We start from the raw sequence: 25,776 nt of genomic DNA, 5'->3' as shown, positions 1-25,776 counted from the left end.
GCCGCAGTGAGCTGGGTGTCTTGCTCCTTTGGGGAAAGCTGCTCTCCTGCTATGGGAGAAGTGGTCCTGATTGAAACCATTAGCTGGGCTCTGCTGGCGTCCGGAATGGGTGGGAACAGTGGGTCACAAACCACAGCTTCTTCGGCGTCAGAAACAACATGGCTGTTTATTTGGGTTACACATTCTACCTGCCCGAGGGCTCTGACAAGAGGCTTAGCTGTTGAGGCCCCCCAAAACAGTCCCTTTCCCCAGGTGGCTCTGGAGACGCAGACTACAGATCCAGGCCCCTCAGGACTAGGGAACTGAGGCTCTTTGTCACTGTGTGTCTTCGACTTGGCATCCTGGGGAGCAGCTGCCTGGTGGCCAAAACCATCCCGGGGGGGTCCCAGGAGGCAGGTGGTTGGGTTCCTTATTGAGGCTCTCTTTTTTGGAGAAACAAGGAGTACCTCCGGAGCCGGTTCCAGTGCTCCTGCTCTTTCATCGCGTTCTTCCCCAGGTTCTGAACCCTGCGGGCCACACAAGCCAGAGATGAGAGGAGAGGACCCTGCTTTGTACCATAGTTCCTGCAGCCCCAAGGTCTCTAGGGCAGACCCTAAAACCCTGCATCCTGATTCAAGAGACTCTCCAAGATGACACATCTGTTCCATCCCTGTGGACTCGGGACCCAGCCTGGGGCAGAGTTGGTGCCCACTTTACTGAATGGATGAGAGCCCTGGCATTCCAAATCAGGAGGGGCACATTAATAGAAGGCACAGTTAGTTAATCGAGGAACTACAAGTCCAGTTTAACCTTGGCATGGACCGAGGTCAAATACATCAGAATGCCAACAATCCTATTTCATAAACATTTCTGGAGCATCTGCTGGTGATCAGCACAGGCACAAGTGTTGGAAAATCTGAAGTGAAGAAAACAGTCCCCCTCCGCCAGGTTGGTAAGGATGATGAGTAAAAATACATTCACAATAGGATGCATTTAAGTGCAGAGATAAAAACGGAAAGGAGGAGAGATCAAGGCTGCCTGGGGTTACTCACGGAAGGTAAGATGTTTGGGTTGGGTCTTTTAAAAACACATATATTTTTAAACAACAAAAGCATGTTCACTACAGAAAAATCAGAGAAGCCCAAGATTCAGCCTACTTTCTACATCCAGAGACAGGTGCTGTTAGTGGGTGGAGGGGCTGGTGGGGGTGCGGTGGGGGAGGGGTGCCTGGTGCCTCTGCCCTGGGTGCCCGAGTGAATGGGATGACACGAAAAGCTTAGGGCCAACAGGAAGAGGAACATTTTGGGGGAAAGATAATGATTGTCACTTCAGATTTATCTTGAGGCTCGATATGTGGGACATACATGTGGAAATATGTCTGGCACTCAATACATTAAATCAATTTTTACCTAAAAAAGTAATCTATAAAACCTATTGCTTTTTTTAAAAAATAATACCAGCGGGTATGTAATTAAAAGGAAGTCTCCACTCCCTTTATCCAGTGTATGGATGGATGAGTAGAAAAAATGAGGACAGAAACTAAATGAAGAATAGGGTGGAAGGGGTGATTTGGGTGTTTTTACTTTTATTTTTTATTCTGATTTTTTCTGGTGTAAGGAAAATGTTCAAAAATAGATTGGGGTGATGAATGCAAAACTATATGATGGTACTGTGATTGTACCCCATGGATGACTACATGGTACGTGAATATATCTCAATAAAACTGAATTTAATTTAAAAAAAAAGGAAGTCTCCCTAGCACCTCAAATTTTCTGTTCCCAAAAGCAACTATAATTAACAGCTTTTGTTATATCCTTTAACATTTTTTTACATATGTACCAGCAGAGATATGTATGTAATCATTTTTTTGTTTAATAACTTAAATGGAAGTGTGCAACACACTGTCGTGCACCTTGCTTTTTCACTGAAAATATATCCCAGAAATCACTTCTGGGCAGCAGTTGGAGATCTGCCTTGTTCTTTGTCCCTCCTGATGACACTTAGGGCTTCCAGTCTTTGGCTAATGCCAGCAGGGAGGTGTGCGGGAGGAAATCGGCTAAGAGTCAGGCTAGAGTGGAGGTTAGAAGCCCAGGCTTTGGGCTCCAACTGCTTGTGCTCAAGCCCAGCTCCTTCGCTGACAAGCTGGGGACCTTGGATGGGTGGGTGACTGGACCTCAGTAAGCCCCAGCTTCCTCGCTGAGGATAAAGTGGGGACAATAATAAGAAATAAGATTATGCCAGCAAAGCACGTAGCATGATGCGCAATAAAGGTTAACAGCATATTTATGATAATGATGATAAATAAGTGGAAATGAAATTGCTGGATCAAAGGGCCGGAAAGACCTGGAATCAATGAGTAACCATCCAGTTGGCAGAGGAATACAGGGAACTAGAATATTAATGTGCTCAGAGAAACCATGGGTGAGTTTTCAAACATAATGCTGCATGGAGAAGGGCATCTCCACTGATCTATCAATAAACAATGGCTACCTCTGCTGACTGTGCCAGGCAAGGCCCTATGAGGAGCAGCGATGGTGACCTGCTTTACAATTGGGGACCCTCAAGTGTGGGAGGCTCCAGCTTGCCCCTGTAGCACAGCTAGAGGGCGCCAGAGTCGGGATTCTGCCTCCCGTCACCCCATCCGGGTGCCAGGGCTTGTTCCCGTCCCGAGCCTCAGTCTCACCACCGCCCCTCATGAAGCCTAAGGGAGGAGGCAGAACATTCCAGCTACGTGAATGCTGAAAAGTTCTGCTTGGCCAAACAACTCCAATCCAAAGGCAGACAGGAAAACTTATTTACAAGGTATGGACAAAGAACTCTTAAAATCAAAAGAAAATGAACAGGGAGTGTACGGTGGATATGGAGTATTAGCAAAGAAGATTAATTCAAAGAAAAGAAAATGAACGCACCCACAGGAAAGAGAACCTAGGCAATTCACAGAAGAGGAAATAGAAACAGACTATATATAACAAAAAGATGCTCAACCTCCTTAATTTCCAAATCAAAGCAATAACAAACTATCAGGTTTTTTTGCCCATGATTCAATCCAGTGAGGAAGAGGTGAGGTCGCGGGCACCTGCAGACAGAGCGAGAAGGGGCAAAGTGGTACAGCACCCCTGGAGACCCAGGGGGCACAATCTTCACAAATCAAATCGTATCTATCCTGTGACCCTGAAGTTCCATCTCTAAGAGGTTGCTACAGAAATATTAGGGAAAAATCACAAAAAGATCTGTGTAAGGATGTTCAGCTGGAAGGGTGGGGCCAGACGGACCCACAGTCAGTTTGCAGTGGGGAGGGGAGCAAATGGGAAAAGAGGGCCGAAGAGAGGTGTGGCCTGGGTTTCCCAGGAGCTCGGCTCTGACGGGAGGAGAGACAGGGTCGAGGAAGGTGCTTGTTTGCTTGTTTTTAACATGGGCACATGGTGACATGATTCCATGATTAGGACAAGCCAGTGGAGGGGAGGAGGGTGCCAACCAGATGGAAGAGAAGATGACTGAGGAAACAAGGTAGTGGTGCCCTCGGGTGGGGCTGGCTGGGAGGAGGTAGGAGCCTCAGCTATGAGTAGGGCACCTTTAAGAGTCAGGAGACAGGCCTGGTGGGGGGCATGGGGATGGCCCAGGTGAAAGGGCAGCTGAGGGACTGGAGTTCTCTCATCCCAAGAGCCAGGGCAGGTGGGAAGTGTGAGTGGTGATGAAGGTTTGGGGTGGCTGCCGTGTGAGCTTGATGAGGGCACCTACCTGTAGCAGCCTGCATATGCAAGAGTAATGCCCTTTCTCCTGCCCCACAGCCGAGGAAGGAGTGGAGAGGATGTGTGGTTCAACTGAGACTGGGCACTGACTGGCAGGTGGGCTTTATAGGAATTCCCTGGAAAAAGCCTTCTATGGAGCCTGAGACGTCCTCCCTCCCTCCACTGGCAGCAAATCATGGCTTTTCCTTCTTGTGACAGCATAACAAACTATGCCTGTGATCTATTTTTAAGAAAGGTACCACGGCATGTGCACGCATCTTCCAGAAAGACAGGCTTCTATCCACAAAGTGGGAGAGAAGATGGTACATCTGCAAAACTCTTGGACAAAGCCTTTGAATTCAAACAGCCTGATACTGGTATTTGGGGGTCTATGAATCTATACATAATTTTGGAAGATAATCATCCCTTTGCTTCTCAAGAAAAGGCAAAGGAACGTCAGGATTTTATGACACTATAGGCCCATGATTTCCATCTCAGAGATAATAATAAAAGGGGTCAGAACACCACTCCTCGCCCTCCAGTCACCTGGCATCCACACAGGGCCTGCCCACCCCTTGCCCAGTCCCCGTGGGCCTGGGACTGCTGAGTCATTCTAGAAGCCCACCTTCTGGCTGAAAGGGGGGTGGGTAGAACCTGGATCCTGCCTGGCTTTGTATTTGACAGGGACTAAAGGGAAAGGCTCTTTGTCCCTGAAATTTCTGTCTTGTTGTGACCAAAAGAAGTACTACCCAGCCAGAGACAGCAGACACGATACCAGACAGGGACTCCAGCCAGATGGAAATGGCTCCCTGGAGGGCCGGGCTGGATGGAGCAATAGCCAAGCTGGGCTGGGCCCAATTTTGGCATTAACTCACCTCCTTTCAAAGCCCTAGAGGCAGGCTCCATTTCACTCTGGCTGTTTATAGAAGTCACAGTGCGGGTTCTGTGAAAACCATTTTGACAGACTATTGCAAGTTTGAATCTGTGAATCTATTGCTACATGAACCCATTGCCTTAAAGTTTCACCAAGTTTTAGGGCCAATGGAAACTGTTCAGACTCAAGGAGTAAGTTGAAAAAAAAAAGATGGGAATTAAAATCTTTGAGACATAGATGGAGATAAATGATAAAACAAACATAGCAAAATGTTGACAAGGATCTAGGTTGTAGGTATATGGGTGTGCACTGAAACATTTTTTCAAAGCTGCTGTACACTTGAAATTTTAAAATGTTGCAGGAGTGGGGGCAGTCCTTGGGAAAACCCCAGAAATCAGCCCTCAGAGCAAGTAGCACAGGAAGTTTCCTTTAAATCATAGTGTTTGCCAATTTATCTCTGGGACCCAATCCAAAAAATGAACTGCCACAGGGGCTATGATTCAAATACTATGACCAGGTCCAAGCAAATGTTCCTTCAAGGGTAACTGGGAACCCGGGCCTACTCCAACCACACATTGTGTCCCCTCCCAGCTCCTGCTGAGGACCCAGAGCTTGCCCTGCTCTTTCAGCCCCGAGCCCTGCCTGGGGCCCCAGGGCCCCCGATGGTCAGCCCCACTGGCTCCAGCCCTCTTCCCTGCGGGAGGCTCCTAGGGAGGCATATTCCCCTCGGCCCACCCTGCCATGGCGGGCCTTCCGGGGGTGGGACCTGGGAGCTGAGCTGTGCTGATGGGAAGGAGAGACAGAGACAATTGGGAAGGGGAGGTGGAGGGCTCCCTCCCATTCCTGCAGGAGTGAGGATGGGCCATTGGTTCTAGCAACTGGAGGAAGTCAGGGCAGAAAGGACTGTCTTCTCTTTATCAGAGCAGGTCCAGCCACAGAGGAGGGCGAAGTAAATTACAGATGTCCTTCCACGGAATATTACCCAGGGGTTAAAAACCATATTTACAAAGATATTTTCCTTAGCAAAATGGAAAAAAAATCATTGTGATGTTTGGGAGTAAAGCTATATATGGAAGTGAATATGAAACATGACCTCAACTTAGTAAAAATGCCAAGGAAAAAAGCCTGGAAGGAAAGGCACTAGCATTCATGGCAGTGCTGGTGATTTCTGGTGGTGGGGTATGGGTTATTTAAACTTTCTTCTTTGTTTCCCTGTCTTCCAAATTCCTACAAGCATCTATATAAACATATCATAAATAATAAACATATAGATAAAAATAGTTTCATTGTGGTAACAAATACACAACACAACATTTCTCGTTTTAGCTATTTTCAAGTATACAATTCAAGGGCATTAGTTACGTCCACAATGCTGTGCTACCATCACCACCATCCAATACTTGCAACCTTTTCATCAGCCTCCCTCAAATATCTATAATTTTTAATATGGGAAATTACTCTATTATGGTAACTATTATGGCAATAGTTCTACACTTGAAGCAGCTTCTATGGATGAAGAAGGGTGCAGCAGGTGTCTGAGGACTAACTACCACGTGCGCCTTGGCTGGGGCTGAGAAATGTTGATGCAGGACACAGGTTCCTGAATCAGCTGGCCCTCTGCAGCCAGGCAGGAAGGGAGCCACCGAGAGCCGGAGCTACAGACCCCTGGCCCGTTTCCACAGGTAGGGGGGCCAAGTAGCCTCTGGGTAAACTGAGAAGGCTCTCCCTTTCTTGACCAGAGAAGGAGGTGGTTAGACAAGAAATGCCAGAAATGGAAATGAGCTTATTAAATAAGAAGTTCTCTGAGCCTCATCCAGCTAGAGCTCCAGAAAGCTCCATGCCGTGACCCCAGGAGAACTGCCTTGTTACTGCCATGACCTAACCTCATACCCCTGATTTTTCTTCTTAGGATTATTTTAATCTACTCACCAAAGTGGTGAATACTTTTTTTGTAGAAAAGTTTCAAATAGGGAAGATATAAAGGAAATGTCACACATAATTCCATCACCCAAATAGAACCATCGTTACTATCGCTTTCTCTCTTTTACTCAAAACCGGGATTATGCTGTAAGTATTTTCGAACCTGGACTTCTCTCCTTTTCATTTTGAAAATTTTCAAACCTAGAGAAAAGTTGCAAGAATAGTCCAGTAGTATAACCCTCTCCTAGATTCACCAGTCATTGACATTTTATCTCCCTCTCTCTTTCTGGCTTTCTCGTATATATTTCTTTGAATCATTTGAGAGTAAGTTGTAGACATCATGACACTTCACCTCTAAGTTCTTTGGCCATGTCTCCTGAGAACAAGTCAAGTCATCAAGGGTCAAAATAAGAAACCACCATGTGAGAAATAGTTGAGTAATCTTGGTAAGTCTGTAAATAGGGACAATGTGAACTCCTCTTTTCTTTGCTGCCTCTCTCCTCCTAAGACCCATGAGACCGTATTGCTTTCCTGATGAAGCGCACGCTTCCCTGCACGAGATACTGATGCCACCCAAGCAATCCACCTCAACACAGGAAGGGCAGGAATAGGTGAGAGCCACCAGGAGAGGGAACGCAAGGAGGAGCCGTGGTGTCACCTAGTGGCGATGTTTAGAATTTCCCCAGGGATCAACCTGGATTATCAGGGAGGTGGCCCATCATCATTTATTGAAGGGATGTGCCTGGCACTTTATGTGTATTATTTCAGTTAATACTTACAAAAACCTGAAGGTAGGCATTCATTAAAGCATCCAGAACACAGCCTGGAGCATCATAGTTACTCCATAATTTTTTTTTGAATGAATGAACGAGGAAACCGAGGCTCTGAGAGGTAAAATCACTCACCCAAGGTATCATAGTAAGTGGTGGAGTCAGAATTCACACCTATATCTGTTTGGTTCCAAACCTGCATAACTTAACCATTCTACTCCATTTCCTCTCTGAGGAAAGTCTAACTAGAGAAAAGGGGAAATAATTGTGAAACGGCATCACGGAGACTGGAGAAAGCACAGAATCTCAGAGGTCTTGCTACGTAAGGACACCGAGGTCCTGGAAGGGAAGGGACCTGCCAAAGTCAGCTGGCCCTACAGCAGCCGGCCTAGGGTGAGAATCCAGTGCCCTACTGATGACACATTCCATCTAAAACGTATTGTCAGATCACAGCAGAGAATCATCAAGGATTTGCAGACTCCCAGGAACTTGTTGTGGGATGGGTTAGAAAAGACACCCCTTTCTGCAGAACAGACGAGGTATAGTTCACTATGCTTTTTATAGCAGAAAAGCAAACAAGCAAAGAGTCTGGCAGGATTAGGGAAAGCAGAAAAGGGAAGGGAGAAGAGGAGAAATGCATACGCATACCATTTATCTAGGTGATGGATACAGGAAAGAGGTTGGCAAACATTTTCTCTAAAAGGCCAGATAGTAAATATTTTAGGCTTTAAGGGCCAGACGGTCTCTGTTGCAACTACTCACCTCCACTGTAGCACAGGCAATACCTAAACAAATGCACTCAGCTGTGTCCCAATAAAACTTTACTTACAAAAACAGGCAGTGGGCTGGATGTGACACACAGACTAAAGTTTGCCAACCCCTTTCTTAGATGATTGTGTCTAATAATCTAAACATCCTTAAAAAAAAGAAAAAGGAATTATGAATTAAGAAAGTAATTCTTGACAGGAAGAAAACACCAAGTGGAAGCCCTTCTTTTCTACCAGCCTGAATCCATTCCTCCTTTTCTATCAACCCAATCATGAATTGAAGTGCAGCTCATGGATTATGATATGGTGGGGTCGTGCACTTAAGGGAGAATTGAACTGCTGAAAGGATCTTGTCATAAAACAAACTCTGCAACTCTTCAATCCAGGGTCAAGCCCAGGAGGCAGGGACAGAAGGTGGACATAGAACCCTTTACCTCTCCTGGAGGAAACGCTCACATCTCTCCTCTAATGGTAAGGTCTGGGGGAAGGCTGTGTGGTCTGTGAAGTCACTTTGAGAAATCATGACATTTCCTAAGACATTTTTCAGGAGTGGGTAGGCCTCAAAACTAAAATAGAAAATAGAATTTTGGATGTTCCTGGAATCGTGGGTAGGTTCAATTTCATCTGGATGGTCTCCTGAAAAGAAACAAGAATACTCTATTGTCTTAATGATCATCTTCTCCATGGTCTCCCTGGAAATGGGCAATCCGGAACAAAGGCCCTCAAGTGCAAGGGACTGCGTGGTGGCACTCTGGGTTTATGAAGGCTGGGTCATCTGGGCTGGGCTGTGAGGGGCTCCCTGGACCTGGAAGAGACATCCAGAGAGAAGAGCTTGCCTGGTATTTTGAGGCCTGACCGGCAACATTCTTTTGACTGGTGGTATGGGCCCTGGGGTTGGGAGGGGGTTGGATGGGGTCATCCTCTGCTTTGTGGGAGGACCGAGAAAGTCAGGGAAAGGGTCAGCAGGGCACAAGGCTGGGCAGGGGCCCTCATGTCCCCCTTCTGTACCTTGGAGCAGGAAACATGGACGGTGTGAAGACACGACAAACACTGGGTTCCAGGGGACCACCAGATGGTAGGATCTGGGGGGAGCAAAGGCACAGACGATCTGAGGCTTGGCCACGTCCATGAGGCGCACAGAGCCATCCTGGGAAAAGAGCAGCACCTGGGAAGCCAAGAGACGGTGAATGGAAGCTGGGCTGCACTCTGTCCCGCACAGGAGGGTAGTTTAGAGGCCACCCCAGTATGAATAGGAAGAGCAGCTGGACATAACTAGCTGAAACAGAATTTTGGGGGCTATGGCATGCCAGCCTCAGGATCCATCCATGCTGCCGGAGGGAATGGCAGAAACGCCTCTGCGCTTGCCCCTGTGGGGGCACCCTCGGCCACCAGGCCCTCACCCGGGGGCTGGGTCCATCCAGCGCTGTCCCTCCCCCTTCAGCCTGGCTCCTCTTTCCAGTTCCTCCCGCATCTCGGCACAGAGCTCTCCCCTCCACGTGGCAGAGGCTCAGTTCCGCATGCGCTCCCGATGCCCTTCCCTCCATGCCCTCTGCATCCTGCTCAATTCACCAGTCCCTCTCTCAGCCAAGCTGGGAAATGGGGTCTCTCTCCTGCCTGGGCTCCCTCCTCTCTGTAGAGGAGCATTCTGAACTCACCCAATCTTTAAAAAACTCCTCCTTGACCCTATTTCCCTTGTGGCCCCCACACCACTCGTTCCCTCCTCAGCATCTCCACTCCCCCTCCTCCACCCTCTCCTCTACTCCTCCAGCCATACGGATCTGCCCTCCACGGAGCACTTGCTTTCTCTTCAGCACAGGCCACTGTGCTCTCACCTTCTTAAAAACTCTCCTGGCTGAGCTTCCAGGACCCACCCTCTCGTGGTTTCCCCTAGGCATCCCTCTCAGTCACTTCTGTGAGCTCGTTTTCTTCTGCTTGTCCAGTAAAGGATGGTGGTGCCCCCAGGCAGCCTCTGCTCTTTGGCTTGGGAATCTGCTCTACCCCTGGCTTCAACCCCCACTCTCTAACGGGCTGGTGAGCTCTGAAGCTACATTTTTAGACTGGGCTCTCTTGGCGCCTCCTTGGGGGCTTCTATAAGCCCCCCAGATTCGACAGGGCCACACTGGAAATCATAGCCTTTCCTGCTGGGCCCATGTTCCTTTCAGGGGTCCCTGTGAGAATTAATGAACCAGCTTCACAGAGACCCCAAGCCAGGATCAGCCACAATACCTCCTTCCCCTTTGGCTACAGCTACAGGCAGCTCAGAACCGTGGAATCCATCTCATAACTAACCTCTCTCCACTCCCTGTCCCTTCTCTGAATATGCGGCTCCCTGCTCCAGCCCTTCGATGCATCAATCACTCCCCCGTCAAGTTTGTGCCTGTACACTTTGGCCATCAAACAGGCCCCTCCAAGGCCTGATCCTTGCTCCCACCCCCCTGAATCCAACCTGCAGCACATCTGAACTCCCTGCAGTGCCCAGACACAGTGTTTTCCTGCCTCCGTGGTGCTGCCTTCTCTGCTCCCCGGCTCCACTCAGCTGTCATCACCTCCAGGAAGTCCCCCTTGGATGGAAAAGTTTTGAAAATGGATGGTGATGATTGCAGCACAACCCTCAGAATGTCATTAACACCACTGAATTGTATAATTGGAAGTAGGGGAAATGGGAAATGTTATGTTGTATAAATGTCACCACAGTTAGAAATTAAACAAACAAACAAACAAACAGACCAGTACAATACAAAGAGTGAATCCTAATGTACACTATGGGCTATAGTTAATGTGTAATTATAATAATATTGCATCAACAATTGGAGCAAATGTACCACACTAATGCAAAATGTGCTTGTGGCTCACATCCTATTGGGCAAAGCAAATCACACCAAAAACTTATGGGGTTTGGGTGGTATATAGGAACTGTCCTTTCTGGATGATTTTTCTGTAAATCTGCTACTGCTTTAAAAAATAAACTTAGTAAAAAGAATTAAAAAAAAAAAAGAAGACCTTTTCCCCTGTGCCAACTTGACAGGCTGAGTCAGGTGACCCCTCTCTCAGTTCCACGGCATCCTCCTCATGCCCAGGACGCCTGCCTCATGATGTGCCTGCCCACTGAACTGTATGCTCCACAAGGGCAGGGACATTGTCTTCCATATCTGCGGACCCAAAATCTAGTCCAGTATCTCACACATAGTAGGCCTGCAACACTGAGTTTTTGAAGGAAAGAATGAGCAAACTCACCGAAGAGGAATGAGGGGCATTGGCAACTTACCATGCCAGGTAAGGCTGGGACCGGGGCCACTGCACGGATGATTTCATTCAGGTACTTTACCGGCCTATAGGAAAGAAGAAAACACACAGGCATTCTCCTACTTGAAGACATTTAAAGTTTTCCTGTTCTCCCCTAGGCACATATCCTAGAGAAACCTGTGTACATGAGCCACAGTAGATACGTAGAAGACGTTCAGATTAGCAAAAAATTGGGAACAATCCAAATACCCAATGATGGAAGAATGCTTAAATAATTGTGGTAAATTTATACAATGGAACATAATACAGCAATGAAAATCAAACAACTGGCACTACATGCATCAACATGTATGATTCTCCTGAAGAATGCTGTGAAGTTAGTTACAGAATAAAGAGCACTGAAAAACAGGTTGGAGAATACAAAGAATATGATTCCATTTATCAATTCCCTAAATATGCAAAGCTAAGCAACATATTTAGAGTTACAATCATATGTATGTGGTTAATTCTTAAAGGAGAGCAAATGAATAATGAATTTCGGAAAATGATGTAGTGGATTGAAAATAAAAAATTGGCCATGATAGTTAGTAGCTCCTCTCATTAAAAGGTGGGGTCTGTTTTCCCACGGCTTGAATGTGGTGTGATTTGCTTTGCCCAACAGGATGTGAGCACATGCAGAGGCTGGCCAAGTATTTGTGCACTGCAGCAGCCCTCTCAGGCTGCAGGGAACCCTAAGACCACCAAGCCTCAGCTAGCCTGCTGGAGAGCGCAGATGCACCCCCCACAGCCTACTGACTGCCAGATCTGGTAGTGAGGCCATTTTGGGCCATTCGGCCCCTGGCTGAGCTGTCAGTGATGGCAGGCACATATGAGAGCTTCAGCCAGACCAACAGAACTGCCCAGTGGAGCCCAAGTGCTGGCCTGGGGTAGCACACAGGGAGACTTAATGGAGTTCGAAATGGTCTATTTCTTAAAGCTTAGTGGTGAGAACAGCAGTGTTTCACTCATTATCCTTTATACCTTATATATTCATTGTCTAGGTTCATTTGTCTGCATAAAATATTTACCAATTTAAAAAGGAGAGAGAAACTGATGAAAGGCTAGACTATTTTTGTAGAAATGCCCTCTTCATAGTCATGTGATATGTGAAAGTTATCATTTTGTGTCATCATACAATTTTGTTAGAAAAATTATTTTTAAAAAAAAGACCTTGGTGATCTCAGAAGCTCACCAGGAGATGATGACCATAGGGAGAGTGATTGTAGTTGGCAAAGCTGTCAGCGTTAGACTATTAAATGGCATCATCTAAGCCACTGACCTCTCAGCCAGCACGCGGATGGTGGGTCCTCGGGTCCCCTCGGCTTCCACCAGATGGAGAGAAGTATCTGTGCACAGCACTAAACATTTCATTTTGGACTTCAACGGAAGTTCAGGATACACATTCTGTCCTTTGTGGACCAGGAAGTATTTTAAGAAATGAATGCTTTGGCAGAAACATCCCTCAGGAAGAGCAATGACCCCAAGAGGGAATCCTGGAGAAAGCAATCATCACACCAGCAGGTCAGAAAATAGGGAGAGGAGGCCGCCCTGGACACAGGGTCTGTGACCAGCGAGTGCGTGAGGGACCTGCAGAATGTGAGGGCAAAATCAAGCAAGGGGTGACTCTGACAGTAAACTTGTAAAACCCAATGCCCAACGGGGAAGGAGAGAACCTTTGCGGGTCACCCCTTCTGTATATTGAGGGAATCTGGGCAGAGAGACACCCAGATCCATGGAGCGGGGCAGAGTCAGCCATGGAATGGAAGGAAGCTATCATCCAGCTGGGTGCTGACCACAGGATGTGAGGATGTATCAATGTGGGTGAGGGGGCAGTTTCGGAAAAGAAAATGTATTTGTGTGCGTGTGTACGTGATAAATAAGAATTTATCTATTATCTATTAAAATGAAAATACTGGGCAAGGGCTTGGGAAATTATGATGATCCTTTCTTTGAAATATCTTGCACTATTATAATGATGCTGTGGATGCAATAAATGAAATTCAGGAGGGCCTTAGCTGATGTTTGTCTTAGCACCGTATATGGGGAGAATGTGCTTTGATTCTGGATAACCACTGAATTCTTCAGCTGGAAATGGCCTGAATGAGAAGGCCACTCCATCACCAACAGCCTCCCTGAGCACACCCAGGTCCCTATTCCCATCATGAGCTCCCCAGTAAACAGGGTGCTATCCCTGGTTCTCCTCACCAACCCGCCTGCCGGGAGGGCTGCACAGTGCAGACGGCTCACCTCCACTCTCAAGTGAGACACACACCCAACTGCATAGGGTAAGTAGGTACCATGGATTTTCTGCACCTGCAAAGCTGGACCCAGGACCTTGGGGCCCCACCAAGGTGCTGCCCACCCAGAAGAGCTTCTGGTCTCACTTTTGATCGCTTTATAGGTCTCTCAGCTCCAATACCAGTGAGGTTCCGGCTGCCTGGGGGTAAGAGTCTGGCAGCTGGGAGGAGGGGGCTGAGGCCACCATAATACGTGGACTGGCTGTACTGGGAGGCACTTCTGCACTGGGCAGTGATGCTGACGGTAATGGTCAAACTTCCAGGGCCCGGCACTGAGCAAGCACTCACTAAATATGTGGGGAATATGATCTTCAATAAATGTTTGCTGAAGGAATGAATGAGGGGACAACAGGACCAGCTCCCCAGTGTGATTTTTAGAACACAGTGGTATTGGAAGGCCCAGAGCCTGCAGGAATTCCAGAGCTCCAGGACTCTCATCGCCCAGAGACACCCTCAGGTATGAGGCAGAGAGGTAGGGGGGCTCACCTTTGCTCAGGTCCCACAGTGTGAGCACACCATCCTCACAGGCCAGCACCAGGTAGGAGCCACAGCTGCTCCGATTAGACACCGCAATGGGTGCAGCACAGGGCCACACACCCTCGGGGTCTAGCAGGGAGGACACCACTCACCAGGTGGCCCCCATGCCCTGCACCCGCCCATCAGCTCCACTTGGACAACCCGAGCCCCAAACTAGTCTGCCTGCCCCATCTCTCTTCTCTCTATGCAATGTGAGTCTTTTCCTTAGGATAATAAGTCGTCACACTTACTATTCTAGAGCTAACATGTAGTGAATATACTTAATAGGTGCTAAACACTGTGCTAACACTGTGCTTGTTTAATTTCATTTCATTCTCACAAGGTCCTATGAGGTAGGTCCTATTAGAATCTTCATTTTACAGATGAGGAGACTGAGGCAGAGAAGTAAGAGACTTGCCCAAGGTCACCCAGCCAGTCAGTACAGAAGTTAAGATTAGAAGCCAGGCTGCCAGGGAGAGGGATGGAAGGAAAAAAATCCCTTCTCCTTAATTTTTTTTTCTCTGTGATTTTTTAACTTCACTTTTGAAGCATAATAACTAAACTCTAACATAAGTGTGCAGCTCAAAGAATTATTACAAAATGAACCTGTTCATGTACCTGCCTCCATGATTTGTAAGAAATAATAATAACCACCACCCCCACACTCTATTTTCTTAGTGCTTTTCAGTTTCAAACAGCTTTCACATACAGAAACTTCTTTGGATTCTGCTATTCACAACAAATCCAGGCAGTAGATACGGGCAGTGCAATTAGCTCCAGGTTTCAGATGAGAAACTAGGATGTTGGGGCCTGAAGTAACTGGCCTGAGGCTTTGTGGTTTGCAAGCAACCAAAGTTGCCCCTCTGCTGCCAAGCCCACTCTCTTTTTTACCTGCACTACCTAAGGAGCCCTATGGACCTCGGTTTGTCCCTTTTGACCCGTCATCATTAAGAAACATGACAGTTTTGGGGCCAGACCTTTCAGGTCACACCGCAGTGACTGAGCCACCCACTTCTGCCCACACTGCCCTGGGCACCCCAATACAATGTGGACATGCCAGTCACGTGACCCCAGCTAGGCTCTGGGAGGATACGTCCTGAGAGCCCTGAGCTTAGGCAACCCCCATCCCAGCAGGAAAGTACCGCCTTTATCCTTCAGAGTTCGGTGAAGAGAATAGAGGAAGAAATTATGACTTCCGGTCCAGTGTATGCCAAGGACACAGGCTACTCCTGGGAAAGAAGAGAGGAAAGGGGAGTCACGTAAGAAGTATGGGAGGCCTTTGGTTTGCACAGAAAGCGTTTGCCCAAGAGGAAGGTGGTTTGAGATCAGAAGTGGGTCATTCTAATGGGCACCACCCAACAGAAGGATGAGCTTCCCACGGTAAAGGGGCTGGGCTGTTCCTACGGCCACTTGCCTTCCTGGGCAAGGAGGACGGTTACAACTGCCCCTAAGCTGCTTTCACATTTTCTAGGTAATTCATGGCACTTGGCTGTCAGTATTTCAAACTACTCCTTCTACAAACTGAATGCATACCCAGAAGCAGCTTGGCAGGATGTGTGCTCCCACCCTCCTCTGTGGCAGCCATTCCCTAGAGACAGTGCCAGGGAATCTGGGCTCAGGTACACAGATCCACATAGAAACTCAAGTTAGAGCTAGCAACTCAATTTCCACCTTTTTTCCCTCCCACTGAAAGTCAGTTGAATCCTGGCCACACTGGGTTGCCAAGTGCAACTTCTCTAGGAAGGCTTGCTGAGTGATTTCCACTTCCCCAGCATAAACACCTGCTTCATGTTCATTTACCTGAGGGGCCCTTGGCTTCTGTTGGCATTGAAATGATGCAGCTTGGAAGGAGGAAATGGAATGTGGCTGTACTGAGAAAGAGAGAGACACATTAGAGATGTGGGAGACCCCCTGGCAAGGAGAGAGGCTGCCAGCATCTTGGCAATGAGACTAGAAATGGATAGTTAGGATGGCCCTTCCCAGGGGTACAGGGTCGCAAGGCATAAGGCATTTTATGTGCTGGTCCTGGTGGGCTGTGTGGACCTTGGGACCAGGGTGGGCTGAGCTGAGACAGTCACCATCCACGTGGCCTGGATGAGTGTGGGGGTCACTCTGGGCCCCTTTGGGGAGCCCTCGGGGAAGCTCCCTTCGAGAACAGTCCTGGGTGATCTGCATAAAGGCTCATCGTGGGAGCAATACAACCAGTGTGCGCTGGTCAACTGGCTCTCTAGGAAAAAAAAATAATAATAACCAACCCACCCTGATTTGTAGGGTTTTCAGATTTCCATGATGTAAATACTCCCACTAGGGACGATTACCCATGGTCTAACAGCTGGCTGGTCAAATTCCTATCTCACTAGCCAGTAGGAGCCACTCCAGGACATCACTGGACCTTGTTATAGCTCTGGTTCAGGCAACAGGTAGTTGCTGTTACAGCTCAGCCTGTTTGAGTCCAGAAGTGACCAACTTCAAGGGCTACTTGAGAGCCAAACAAGAGGTTTCTCTTCTCATGTGAAAACAAGAGCTTTCCTGACACCCACCATACCCATAAGGAGAGCTACTTCTAAAACTGGCTCCAAAATGGACACTTCAATGACTTGGGCTCAGTTTTGACAATGACAACATGGGATTAATGAGCCTAACTGCTAAACGAGACTAGAAAGTAATATGTTATAATAATCACACACATATACATTACATTTATAGAGACTGGAAGGAAAAGAAGAAAAATGTTAATAGTGGTGACTGAGGTGTTTTTTTAAATTTTTATTCTAGTAACATATATACAACCTAAAATTTCCCCCTTTAACTCCATTCAGATATATCATTCAGTGGTGTTAATTACATTCACAGTGTTGTGCTCCTAGGTGACTGAGTTTACTTCCATGTTTTCCAATTAATCAGGGAAAAAAAAGTGTTGTTGTTTTTTTTTAATTTAAAGAGGTGATATCACAAATAAACCTAAAATACATTCTATTTCTAGATATAGATTCCTTCTTTTTAATCCATGCTATCCACCTTTGTTCTAGCTATATTTAAACAGTTATACCTTTCACAAGATCTGCTGAAATCCTCTGAAAAAAATCCCCAAACCGGAAAGAGCTTTCAGATCTTGGATGAATTCAGGTCCTTATGACCATTCCTACACGAGCCAGGAGAGGAGAGGCTCTGGGGGCTTCCCAGCTCCCCCTTACCCTACTCACCTGAGTGGCTCCTCCTCCCACTCCCCATCCAGGTACTTCTTGTAGGAAGCATTGAAGATGGCCTCTTGGTGCTCCCACTGACTCTCCTTGATGAAGTGATTCTGCCCAGAGCCCAGCCCATAGCTGTCCTCGATCTTTGCAAAGACTTCCAGGGGGCTTTTAAACGTGGTGCCTAGGTTGAAAATATTCCAGAATTAGTCATACATCTGAATTCCCCCTTCCCAATTTCCATCTACTTCTATCAGGCTTCCAGGCTTCCCAGCTTCCTGCAGAATCCATTGTCCTGGGAAACCCATTCTTGCTCAGCACTCGTCTGAGACCCCAGTCTTCTCCTGCCTTTTCCCTACCTCACCCACTACCCCCAGCCCAGGCAAAGAGCAGCTTCTCTCCCTCCTTCCACCTCCAAACCTCCACACCTCCCTCTCTGCCTCTGGATTACAGAATCTCTGCAAAGGGGAGACACTATCACTGTCTCCCCAGCAAAGCAAGGCACAAAACCTGCCAGTTACCATTGCTTTGAGGCCTCTGCTGCAGACTCATGCACCAGGCAATCCCACTCTATTCCTGGGCTTATGTTTATACAACTACTCTCCTTTGAAAAATCTTCCTCTGTCAGTGGCTTTTCTCATCACTTACTCCCCTTCCCAATAAACTTTCACTTCCTTCTTTTTCATGTGTTCCTCAATCCACAGTAAAACTGGGTGATCTGTTTTCTAGGTCATACCCCAAGATTCAGAACTCTGTTCTCTTTGGAAGGTGCCCAGGAGTTCCCATAGTCCCCCAGACCCCTGCCCAGAGGCAACCATTGATATCAGTTTCTTGTATAACTTTCTAGAGGGGGAGCCATCCCACCCCCCTTTTAATGAACAAACACTATCACATGGTTTATAAACAAATGGTAGCACTAATAGTTCTCAAAGTGTGGTTCCAAATCAGCACTGTCACTGTTAACCTTGGAACTTGTTAGAAATGCCTATTCTCAAGGCCCCACCGCAGACCCATCAAAAACAGAAACCCTGTGGGTGGGGCCCAGCAATCTGGGTTTTAACTAAGCCCCCAAGTAATTCTGGTGCAGCTTAAGTTTGGGAATTTCTGTTCCTGTTTCACTTAAAATACCTTGGAGATGACTTCATATTACAACTATAGCTCTTCTTCACTGTTTGTTGTTTATTCTTATTTACTAAATCTTTTTCTTATTGTGAAATGTAATGCACATTCAGAAAAGTGTATAAAAATGTATATCTTAGCAAATTATTATAAAACAAAGATCTGGTATTTCCTACTCAGGTTAAGACACAGAACATTGCCAGCTCCCTGGAAAGCTTCCCAAGTGCCCCTTTCCAATCACCAGCCCCTCTTTCCACTCTAAAGGTAGCCACTCTCCTGATTTTTCCGGTAACCACTTTGTTGTATCCATACTTTACCATCTACAGTTGCATCTCAAACTATAGCTTTGTTTGGGCTGGTTTTGAAATGCATATAAGTGGAACCGGACAGCATTAACTCTATGTCTGCCTATAATATTTCTCAATAGTATGTTTGTAAGATGTATCCACTTTGTTTTGTGTAGCTGTAATCTGTTTATTTTCACTTCTGTATAGTTTCCACTGAATGAATGTACTATAATTTATGTATGTTCTACCGTTGACGGACACTTGGGTTGTTTCACATTTGGGGCTATTAAAAAACCATGCCACTCGGTGGCGGCCACTGAGCAGACCAGGCTCACTTGTGTGCCTCGCTCGGCTTCCTCTACAACCATATCTGACAAAGCCGATATGGCTGAGATTGAGAATTTCGGTAAGTCAAAATTGAAAAAAACAGAACTGCAAGAGAAAAATGCACTGCCATCCAAAGAAACAGTCAAACAGGAGAGGCAAGCAGACGAACTATAATGAGCTGTGTGCCACCAATATGCATCGCCTCTCATTTTACTTCTTTTAGCTGTTAACTTTGGAAGATGCAAGAGAGGTTGGATCAAGTTTAAATGACTGTGCTGCCTCTTTGCACAACAAATAATTTAGAACAACTGACCAGGAAGGCCACACCAGTCTCTCCCACCTGCCTGTCTGGCTGGCAGGAAAGGAAAAGAACTTGCATGTTGGTGAAGAAAAAAGCTGGGTGGGATGACAGTGAGTGTAGAGTAAAATCAAAGCTGGTCTAAGATGGGGGCTGTAAAATGCAGTTTAACCAGAGTGACTTTTTTTTTCAAATTATTTTAATTATTGTAATGCATATTTTTTTAAATATGCAAGTAAAATATTTTAAAACCTGAAGAAAACGACGACAATGCCACTATTCCCATTCGTGTACATGCCTCCTAGTACACATTTGCTTGCAAACCTGTTGGGTAGATACCTAAAAGGGAGACTAACTCACCCTGTTTTGCTCAGGACTTTCCTTGTTTTAGTACTTAAAATCCCATGTCCTGGGAAACCCCTCAGTCCCAGGCAAATTGGTATGGTCAGTCTCCCCACCTAGAAGTGTAACTGCTGGGTCACAGGATCTTAATTATCTTCAACTTTAATAGATTATACTAAACTGTTTCCCAAAATGGTTATATCAATTTTTCCACATCCTCACCAACACTTGATGTTGTCAGTTTTTTCAAATTTAGCCATCCCAATGGGTTTGTAGGGCTGTCTCATTGTGGTTTAATTTGAATTTCCCAGATGATTAATGATGTTTATATTTTTACTGGCCATTTGAATATTCTCTATTGTGAATGACCTGTTCAATACTCTTGCTTGTTTTTGTACTGGATTATCTGTCTTTTTCTTAAGAATTGGTAGGAATTCTTTACATATATTCTAGATATGGAGCCTAGTAAGTTGTATGTATTCTGCAAATATCTTCTCCCACTCTGTGGCTTGTCCTTTCATGCTCTTGATATCTTTTGATGATTAGAAATGTTTAATTTTAATGTAGTCAAATTTATCCAAATTTTCTTTTATTGTTAGTACTTTTTGCATCGTGTTTAAAAATCTTTCCCTACCCAGAGGTCACAAAGATATTGCCTTATATTATTTTCTGAAAGCTTTACTATTTTGTCTTCCATATTTACTTCCACAATCCATTTGGAGTTTATTTTTGCATATGATATGAGGCAGCATTCAAGTTTCATTTCTTTCACCCATCTTGACAACCAGCACTTTTAATTGAAATGACCATGCTCTCTCTATGCTCTGCAGTGCTACCTCTGTCATGCATCAAAGATCCACTCATGCCTGGGTCTGCTTTTGGCCTTTCTACCCTGTTTCACTGATCTCTTTTTCTATCTTGTATTAATTACTGTAGCTTGATAATAAATGTCGACAGAGCAAGTGCTATCACCATGTTATTTTACAAGAGTGAACTGGCTATTCTTGGCCTTTTGCATTTCCCTCTTTGTTTTTTAATGATTGCAAAGCATTCCTTTGCATGAGTATACCATATTTTATCTAACTAATTTTTTGCCTCTATAAACAATGCTGCGGGGACTTCCTTGTGCATACATCTTTGGGATCATATGTGAGCACTGAGGGGAATACGCTTTATAGCTCTATATCTTCTACCTACCACGAATGGATGTCCCCTTCGCTCCTCTTGACCAACTCCCACTTATTCTTCAAAACCTTGCCCAATGTTCCTTCCTCTGATAAAGCCTTTCCTATTCTCAGGGCAGAATTAATCGCTCCTTCTGTGTTTTCATGATGTTGGATGTCCCCATTGCTGCACTTATCATATCCTTTTATGGTGATTTTCTTCTATTCCCTCTTGTTAGACCAACAGCTTCTAGAGTGCAGTAGACTCTAAGCAATTACCTTGTCTTTGGTGCATTACTGACACTCAGAAAATACTGAAGATTAAATTAACACATGAATGTAGGAATGAATGAATTCTGACCAGCACTCAGGAAAAACATACCCCTTTCCTTACTTTCCAATTCTGTTAGTTAACCGTATCTTTGTAACATTTACATTGTTTGTTTTTAGGTCCTAGAGCTCATGAAATTTCTAAATTTTCTTCTTCAGAATCATGCTTACAATTTAGGAATTGCTGTTAATAAATAGAAAATATGGGAAATGTGGAGAAAGGCAAAGAAGGAAAAAAAACTGAGGGATCAAAAGCAAAAGGAAGAGGAGTTTTAGCTGAATCATACTGACCCGAAACTGGTTTAGGTGGTTTGATCTTCATTATGTAAACTGGAAGACTCAACTTAATATCTCCTTTAAAACAAGTGTATGCATCCTGCAAATAAATAAAAGAGTTTCCAAGGACCGTGAATGTAGGTCTTGTCTTGTGACCTACACCCCCAGTCAGAGAGGCTGAATGGCCCTGCTCTGAGATAAAATTATCAGTAACTAAGAATTACCAAACTTTCATTTCAGTGGGCTGGGGTGGGATGGGGTGGTAAACTGTTTCATCTTGGCCAGAATCAGAAGTGTCTGAGTTGTTATTGTTGTTGTTGTTTTTGAATCATCATTTAGTGTTAACTACTATCTGTATTCCCCGCAATAAAACGAGACTCTTTTCATATTCTTATTTCTTCTCCACTCCTTTCATGCTCTGGCAATCTTTCACCTGGGATTTAAATTCTAGATTGTGTGTTTTAACAATCACTTTTATTTAGGCTTAACAGTAAACCTTGTTAAGCAACTAAAAAAAATGGACAAAACATCTGAAACACACACTGGTTTTCAGAAACTGGATAATAAGCAGTGCATGACAGTGATCCCTGAGACAGGTAAAACAAGGTAAATCCTACAGTGGAGCCCAGCAGTCTCCCTGATTTGAGCAGAAGGAGTTTGGGGAAGGCTAGAATTTGCAGGGCAGAGTACCAGACTGTAGAGAGATGAAGAGAGAGAGAGAGAGATCTGGAACTTTGTGGAAGGTCCCCTTCTATCTTCAGTTGATGACTGAACAGCAAATGCATGTACAGAAATTACCTAAGGCCACAGGAAGAGTCACCTTAAGATCACCAAAGATCACAGAGCCAAGAGTAGTCCCTCTTTGCACCAGCCAGAGTGAACAAACCTCATAATACCTGGGCATTGGGTGGAGTATCATAAGGGCATTGCCTTGGTAGTGGGGTCAAATGAGCCTGAGACTGCAGGTTGCTCTGGTCCCACCTAGCATGTCTTAAAAGCAAGCTCTGGAAGGATCAGACTATTTCCAAGTAAATTAATTGCATCCCACAGCAAGGCTCAAGAAAATATATATTTAAATATAATAATATCCAGTATTCAACAAGGTGAAATTCACCATATCTGGCATCCAATGAAAAATTAGCAGGTGCTCAAAAAGGCAGAAAATGACCCGTATAATGAGGAGAAAAATCAAATCACCTAAAAGTGACCCAGAAATGATATGGATGATAGAATTAGTAGACAAGGACATTAAGAGAGTTATTCTAACTCTATTTCATATGATCAAGAATAGAAGATAAAATGAGGATGTGAATGAAAGACATAAAAAATAAAAAAGACCCAAATAGAACTTCTAGAGTTGAAAAATATATCTGAGATGAAAAATAAAATGAATGGGATTAACTGCACAAGAAAAGATTGATAAACTTGAAGACATAGTAGTAGAAACCATTCAAAATGAAACAAAGACAGAAAAAATATGAATAGAGCATCAGTAATCTGTGGGCCAACTTCTAGGGGACTAATATACACATAACTGGAGTCACCAAAAGAGACAAGAGAGAGAGAGAGGAGGAGGGAGCAGAAAAAACATTTGTAGAAATAATAGCTGAAAAATTTCCAACTTTGATGAAAAGTATAAACTTACAGATTCAAAAATCAAAACAAACCTCAAGCACAAGAAAGAAAGATGGAGAAAACAACACAAAAACTCACCAGTATCTTAAAACCAGCGATAAAGAGAAAATCTTGAAAGGAGACAAAATAAAACACACATTACATACAGAAGAATAAATATTTCTGATCCAAATCAATGGAGTCCTGAAGACAGTGGAGCAACAAAGTACTGAAAGGAAAAAAACTGTGAATCTAGAATTCTATACCAAAATATGTCACAAACTAGGGCAAAAAAAAAAAGACCTTTTCAGATGATCAAGAATTAAAAAAATTAATCACAATCAAACCTACACTACCAGAAATGTTAAAGAAAACTCTTTAGGCAGAAGGAAGATGACAGCAGCTATACATCTGGATCTATGCAAAGAAATGAAGAGCACCAGAAATATTAAATTTTTAAATTTCAAAATATTTTAAATGGCAATTGTGTAAAACAAAAATGATAACCATGTATTATGGGTTTTATAACAAATGCATAAGTAAAATCTATGACAATAGCACAAAGCCTGGAGAGGAGAATTGGAAGTATACTGTTGTAGGATTCTTACACAATATGTGAAGTGAGAAAACATTACTTCAATATAGACTGTGACAAGTCAAAGATGTATACAATAAATTCTAAGGCAACCATTCAAAACAAAAAGGTACAGCTAATAAGTTAACAAAGGAGATAAAATGGAATCATTAGAAACATTCGGTTTGAAAGAAGGCAAAAAAAGAGAGAAAAGAAGGAAAACAGATGAGACAATAATATGTGAATAAAGAAAGCAAATAGCAAGGTGGTAAATTTAAAGCTGACCATATTGATAATCGCATTAAATGTAAATGGTCTATTGAAAAGCAGATTGTCAGACTGTATTTAAAAAAAAGGCAAGACCCAACTATATGCTGTTGAAAAGAAACCTGCTTTAATTATAAAAACACAAATATGTTAAAAAGCAAAAGTGGGAAAAAAGATATACCTTGCTGAAATTAATGAAAAGAAAGCTGTGGTAGTTATTTTAATATCAGATATAGTAGATTTCAGAGCAAAGAATATGACAAAAGGGTCATTTCTTCAAGAGGATATAACAATCCCAAATGCTTATGAACCTAATAGCAGAGCTTCAAAATACATAAAACAAAAACTGGAAGTGAAAGGAAAAATAGAAAAATCTACAATCTTAGTCAGAGATTTCAATACTCCTTTCTCAATAATTGATAGAATAAGTAAACAGAAAATTGTTAAGAATATAGTAGGTATAGAAAAGGAAAATCATTAGGGATACACAAGACTAAAATAACTTTGCCAACAGCACACATAATACACATGACATTTCTGTAAACCTACAACTTATCTAAGAAAAATAAATAATATGTAAATAAAGAAACAATAAATTTCCATTCCTGATTAAAAAAACAAAAGAAACAACAACAACAGCATAAAACTCTTGGCAAACTAGGACTAGAGGGACACATGATTAACTTGAGAAAGAATACCTACCAAAAACTGATAGTAAGTTTCATGCTAAATAGTGAAACAAAACATGTTCATGGTTATGAACAAGTCATGGATAGCCCACTATCACTATCACTATTCAACATTTTATTAGAGGTCCTAGAAAATGAAATGAAGCAAGAAGAAACATGAGAGATAAATACTTGAAAAAGATAAAATTATCAGTATTTACAGCAATCCTCTATCTAGAAAACCAAGGGCGTGTAGTGAAGAATTAACCTTACCCAAAGGTCTGGCCTTGCCCTTGCTACTAGGAGGTGATATTTAGGCCTCTGATATGTCCTGCCTGATGGGACTGTTTGCCTTGAGACTTTGACTACTGTACAGTCTAACAAGGTGATTAATAATGGGGTCTTTGACTCAGAACATTGTATCAGATCTGACCTCTGAAGGAACTGGAGGCAGTAGGTATTAGCCTGACCTCCAGGAGGGGCTGGAGACTAAAGGGCAGTGTGCAGACAGTATATGATTGAGCCCCATTAAAAACTCTGGACACCAGAAACCAGGCAAGCTTCCTGGGTTGGCAATACTCCACGTGTATTGTCACACATTGATGACAGAAGGGAAATGTGTTCTGAGGACAATGGAAGCTTCATATTTGGAATCTTCCTAGACTCTGCCTCCTGTGACTCTTCCTTTGGCTAGTTGTAATAAATAGTACCTGTGAGTATAATAGCTTTCAGTGAGTGAGTCCCTCTAGCAAATAGCCAAATCTGAGGGTGATTTTGGAAACCCCTCCAAACTTGCAATTGCTGTCAGAAGTAAAGGCAGTCACCAGGCAAATGTTTCCTTAGACCTTGAAGTTTGCTAACTCCAGGTAAACCATTAGAACTGGCAAAGCATTAGAACTAATAACAAAGTTCAGTAAAGAAGCCAACAGGGCCAGGACTAGGGTAGGGCAAGCAATGTGTCCCTGACGCAAAATTTAAGGAGATACTCATTCTTATAAGTGCTGACCCTGCAGTTGCATGACCCTGAAAATGAGTGTCTTTAAATTTTTTGTGTGCCTTAGATGAATTGTTTGCCTTAGCCTAGACTTGGCTTGGGGGGCCAGATACAAGATCAATACTCAAAACTCAATAGTTTTCCTATATACCAGTATAGTAGACTCTGGCATCTTTCTGACTACCCAGCCCTA

At 44.3% G+C, this 25,776-nt stretch overlaps 1 protein-coding gene across 16 annotated transcripts in view; it reads right to left on the bottom strand.

Moving 5' to 3' along the window:
• Positions 1-283: 283 nt before the first annotated feature.
• WDR93 (WD repeat domain 93) overlaps positions 284-25,776 on the bottom strand; it is a 44,410-nt gene continuing 18,917 nt past the window's right edge. For 5 of the 16 annotated variants that reach the window (XM_037833027.1, XM_037833031.1, XM_037833030.1 and 2 more), the window contains 10 exons: positions 21,482-21,566; positions 17,337-17,508; positions 15,934-16,004; positions 15,276-15,362; positions 14,104-14,223; positions 12,600-12,813; positions 11,304-11,367; positions 9,047-9,203; positions 8,473-8,674; positions 284-506 (listed from right to left, as the gene is read on the bottom strand). In XM_037833027.1, coding sequence (XP_037688955.1) covers positions 410-506; positions 8,473-8,674; positions 9,047-9,203; positions 11,304-11,367; positions 12,600-12,813; positions 14,104-14,223; positions 15,276-15,362; positions 15,934-16,004; positions 17,337-17,508; positions 21,482-21,566 — 1,269 coding nt within the window. In that variant the 3' untranslated portion in view covers positions 284-409. Of the gene's footprint in view, positions 507-8,472; positions 8,844-9,046; positions 9,204-11,303; positions 11,368-12,599; positions 12,814-14,103; positions 14,224-15,226; positions 15,363-15,933; positions 16,005-17,336; positions 17,509-21,481; positions 21,567-25,776 lie in introns of those variants that run through there. The other 11 variants (XM_037833032.1, XM_037833034.1, XM_037833033.1 and 8 more) reach the window with 11 other exon arrangements.

This window comes from Choloepus didactylus, chromosome 4, assembly GCF_015220235.1.
Source record: "Choloepus didactylus isolate mChoDid1 chromosome 4, mChoDid1.pri, whole genome shotgun sequence".
Classification (NCBI taxonomy): Eukaryota; Metazoa; Chordata; class Mammalia; order Pilosa; family Megalonychidae; genus Choloepus; species Choloepus didactylus.
The sequence above is the reverse complement of the archived record's forward strand: the minus strand, read 5'-3'. Positions and strand labels throughout refer to the sequence as shown.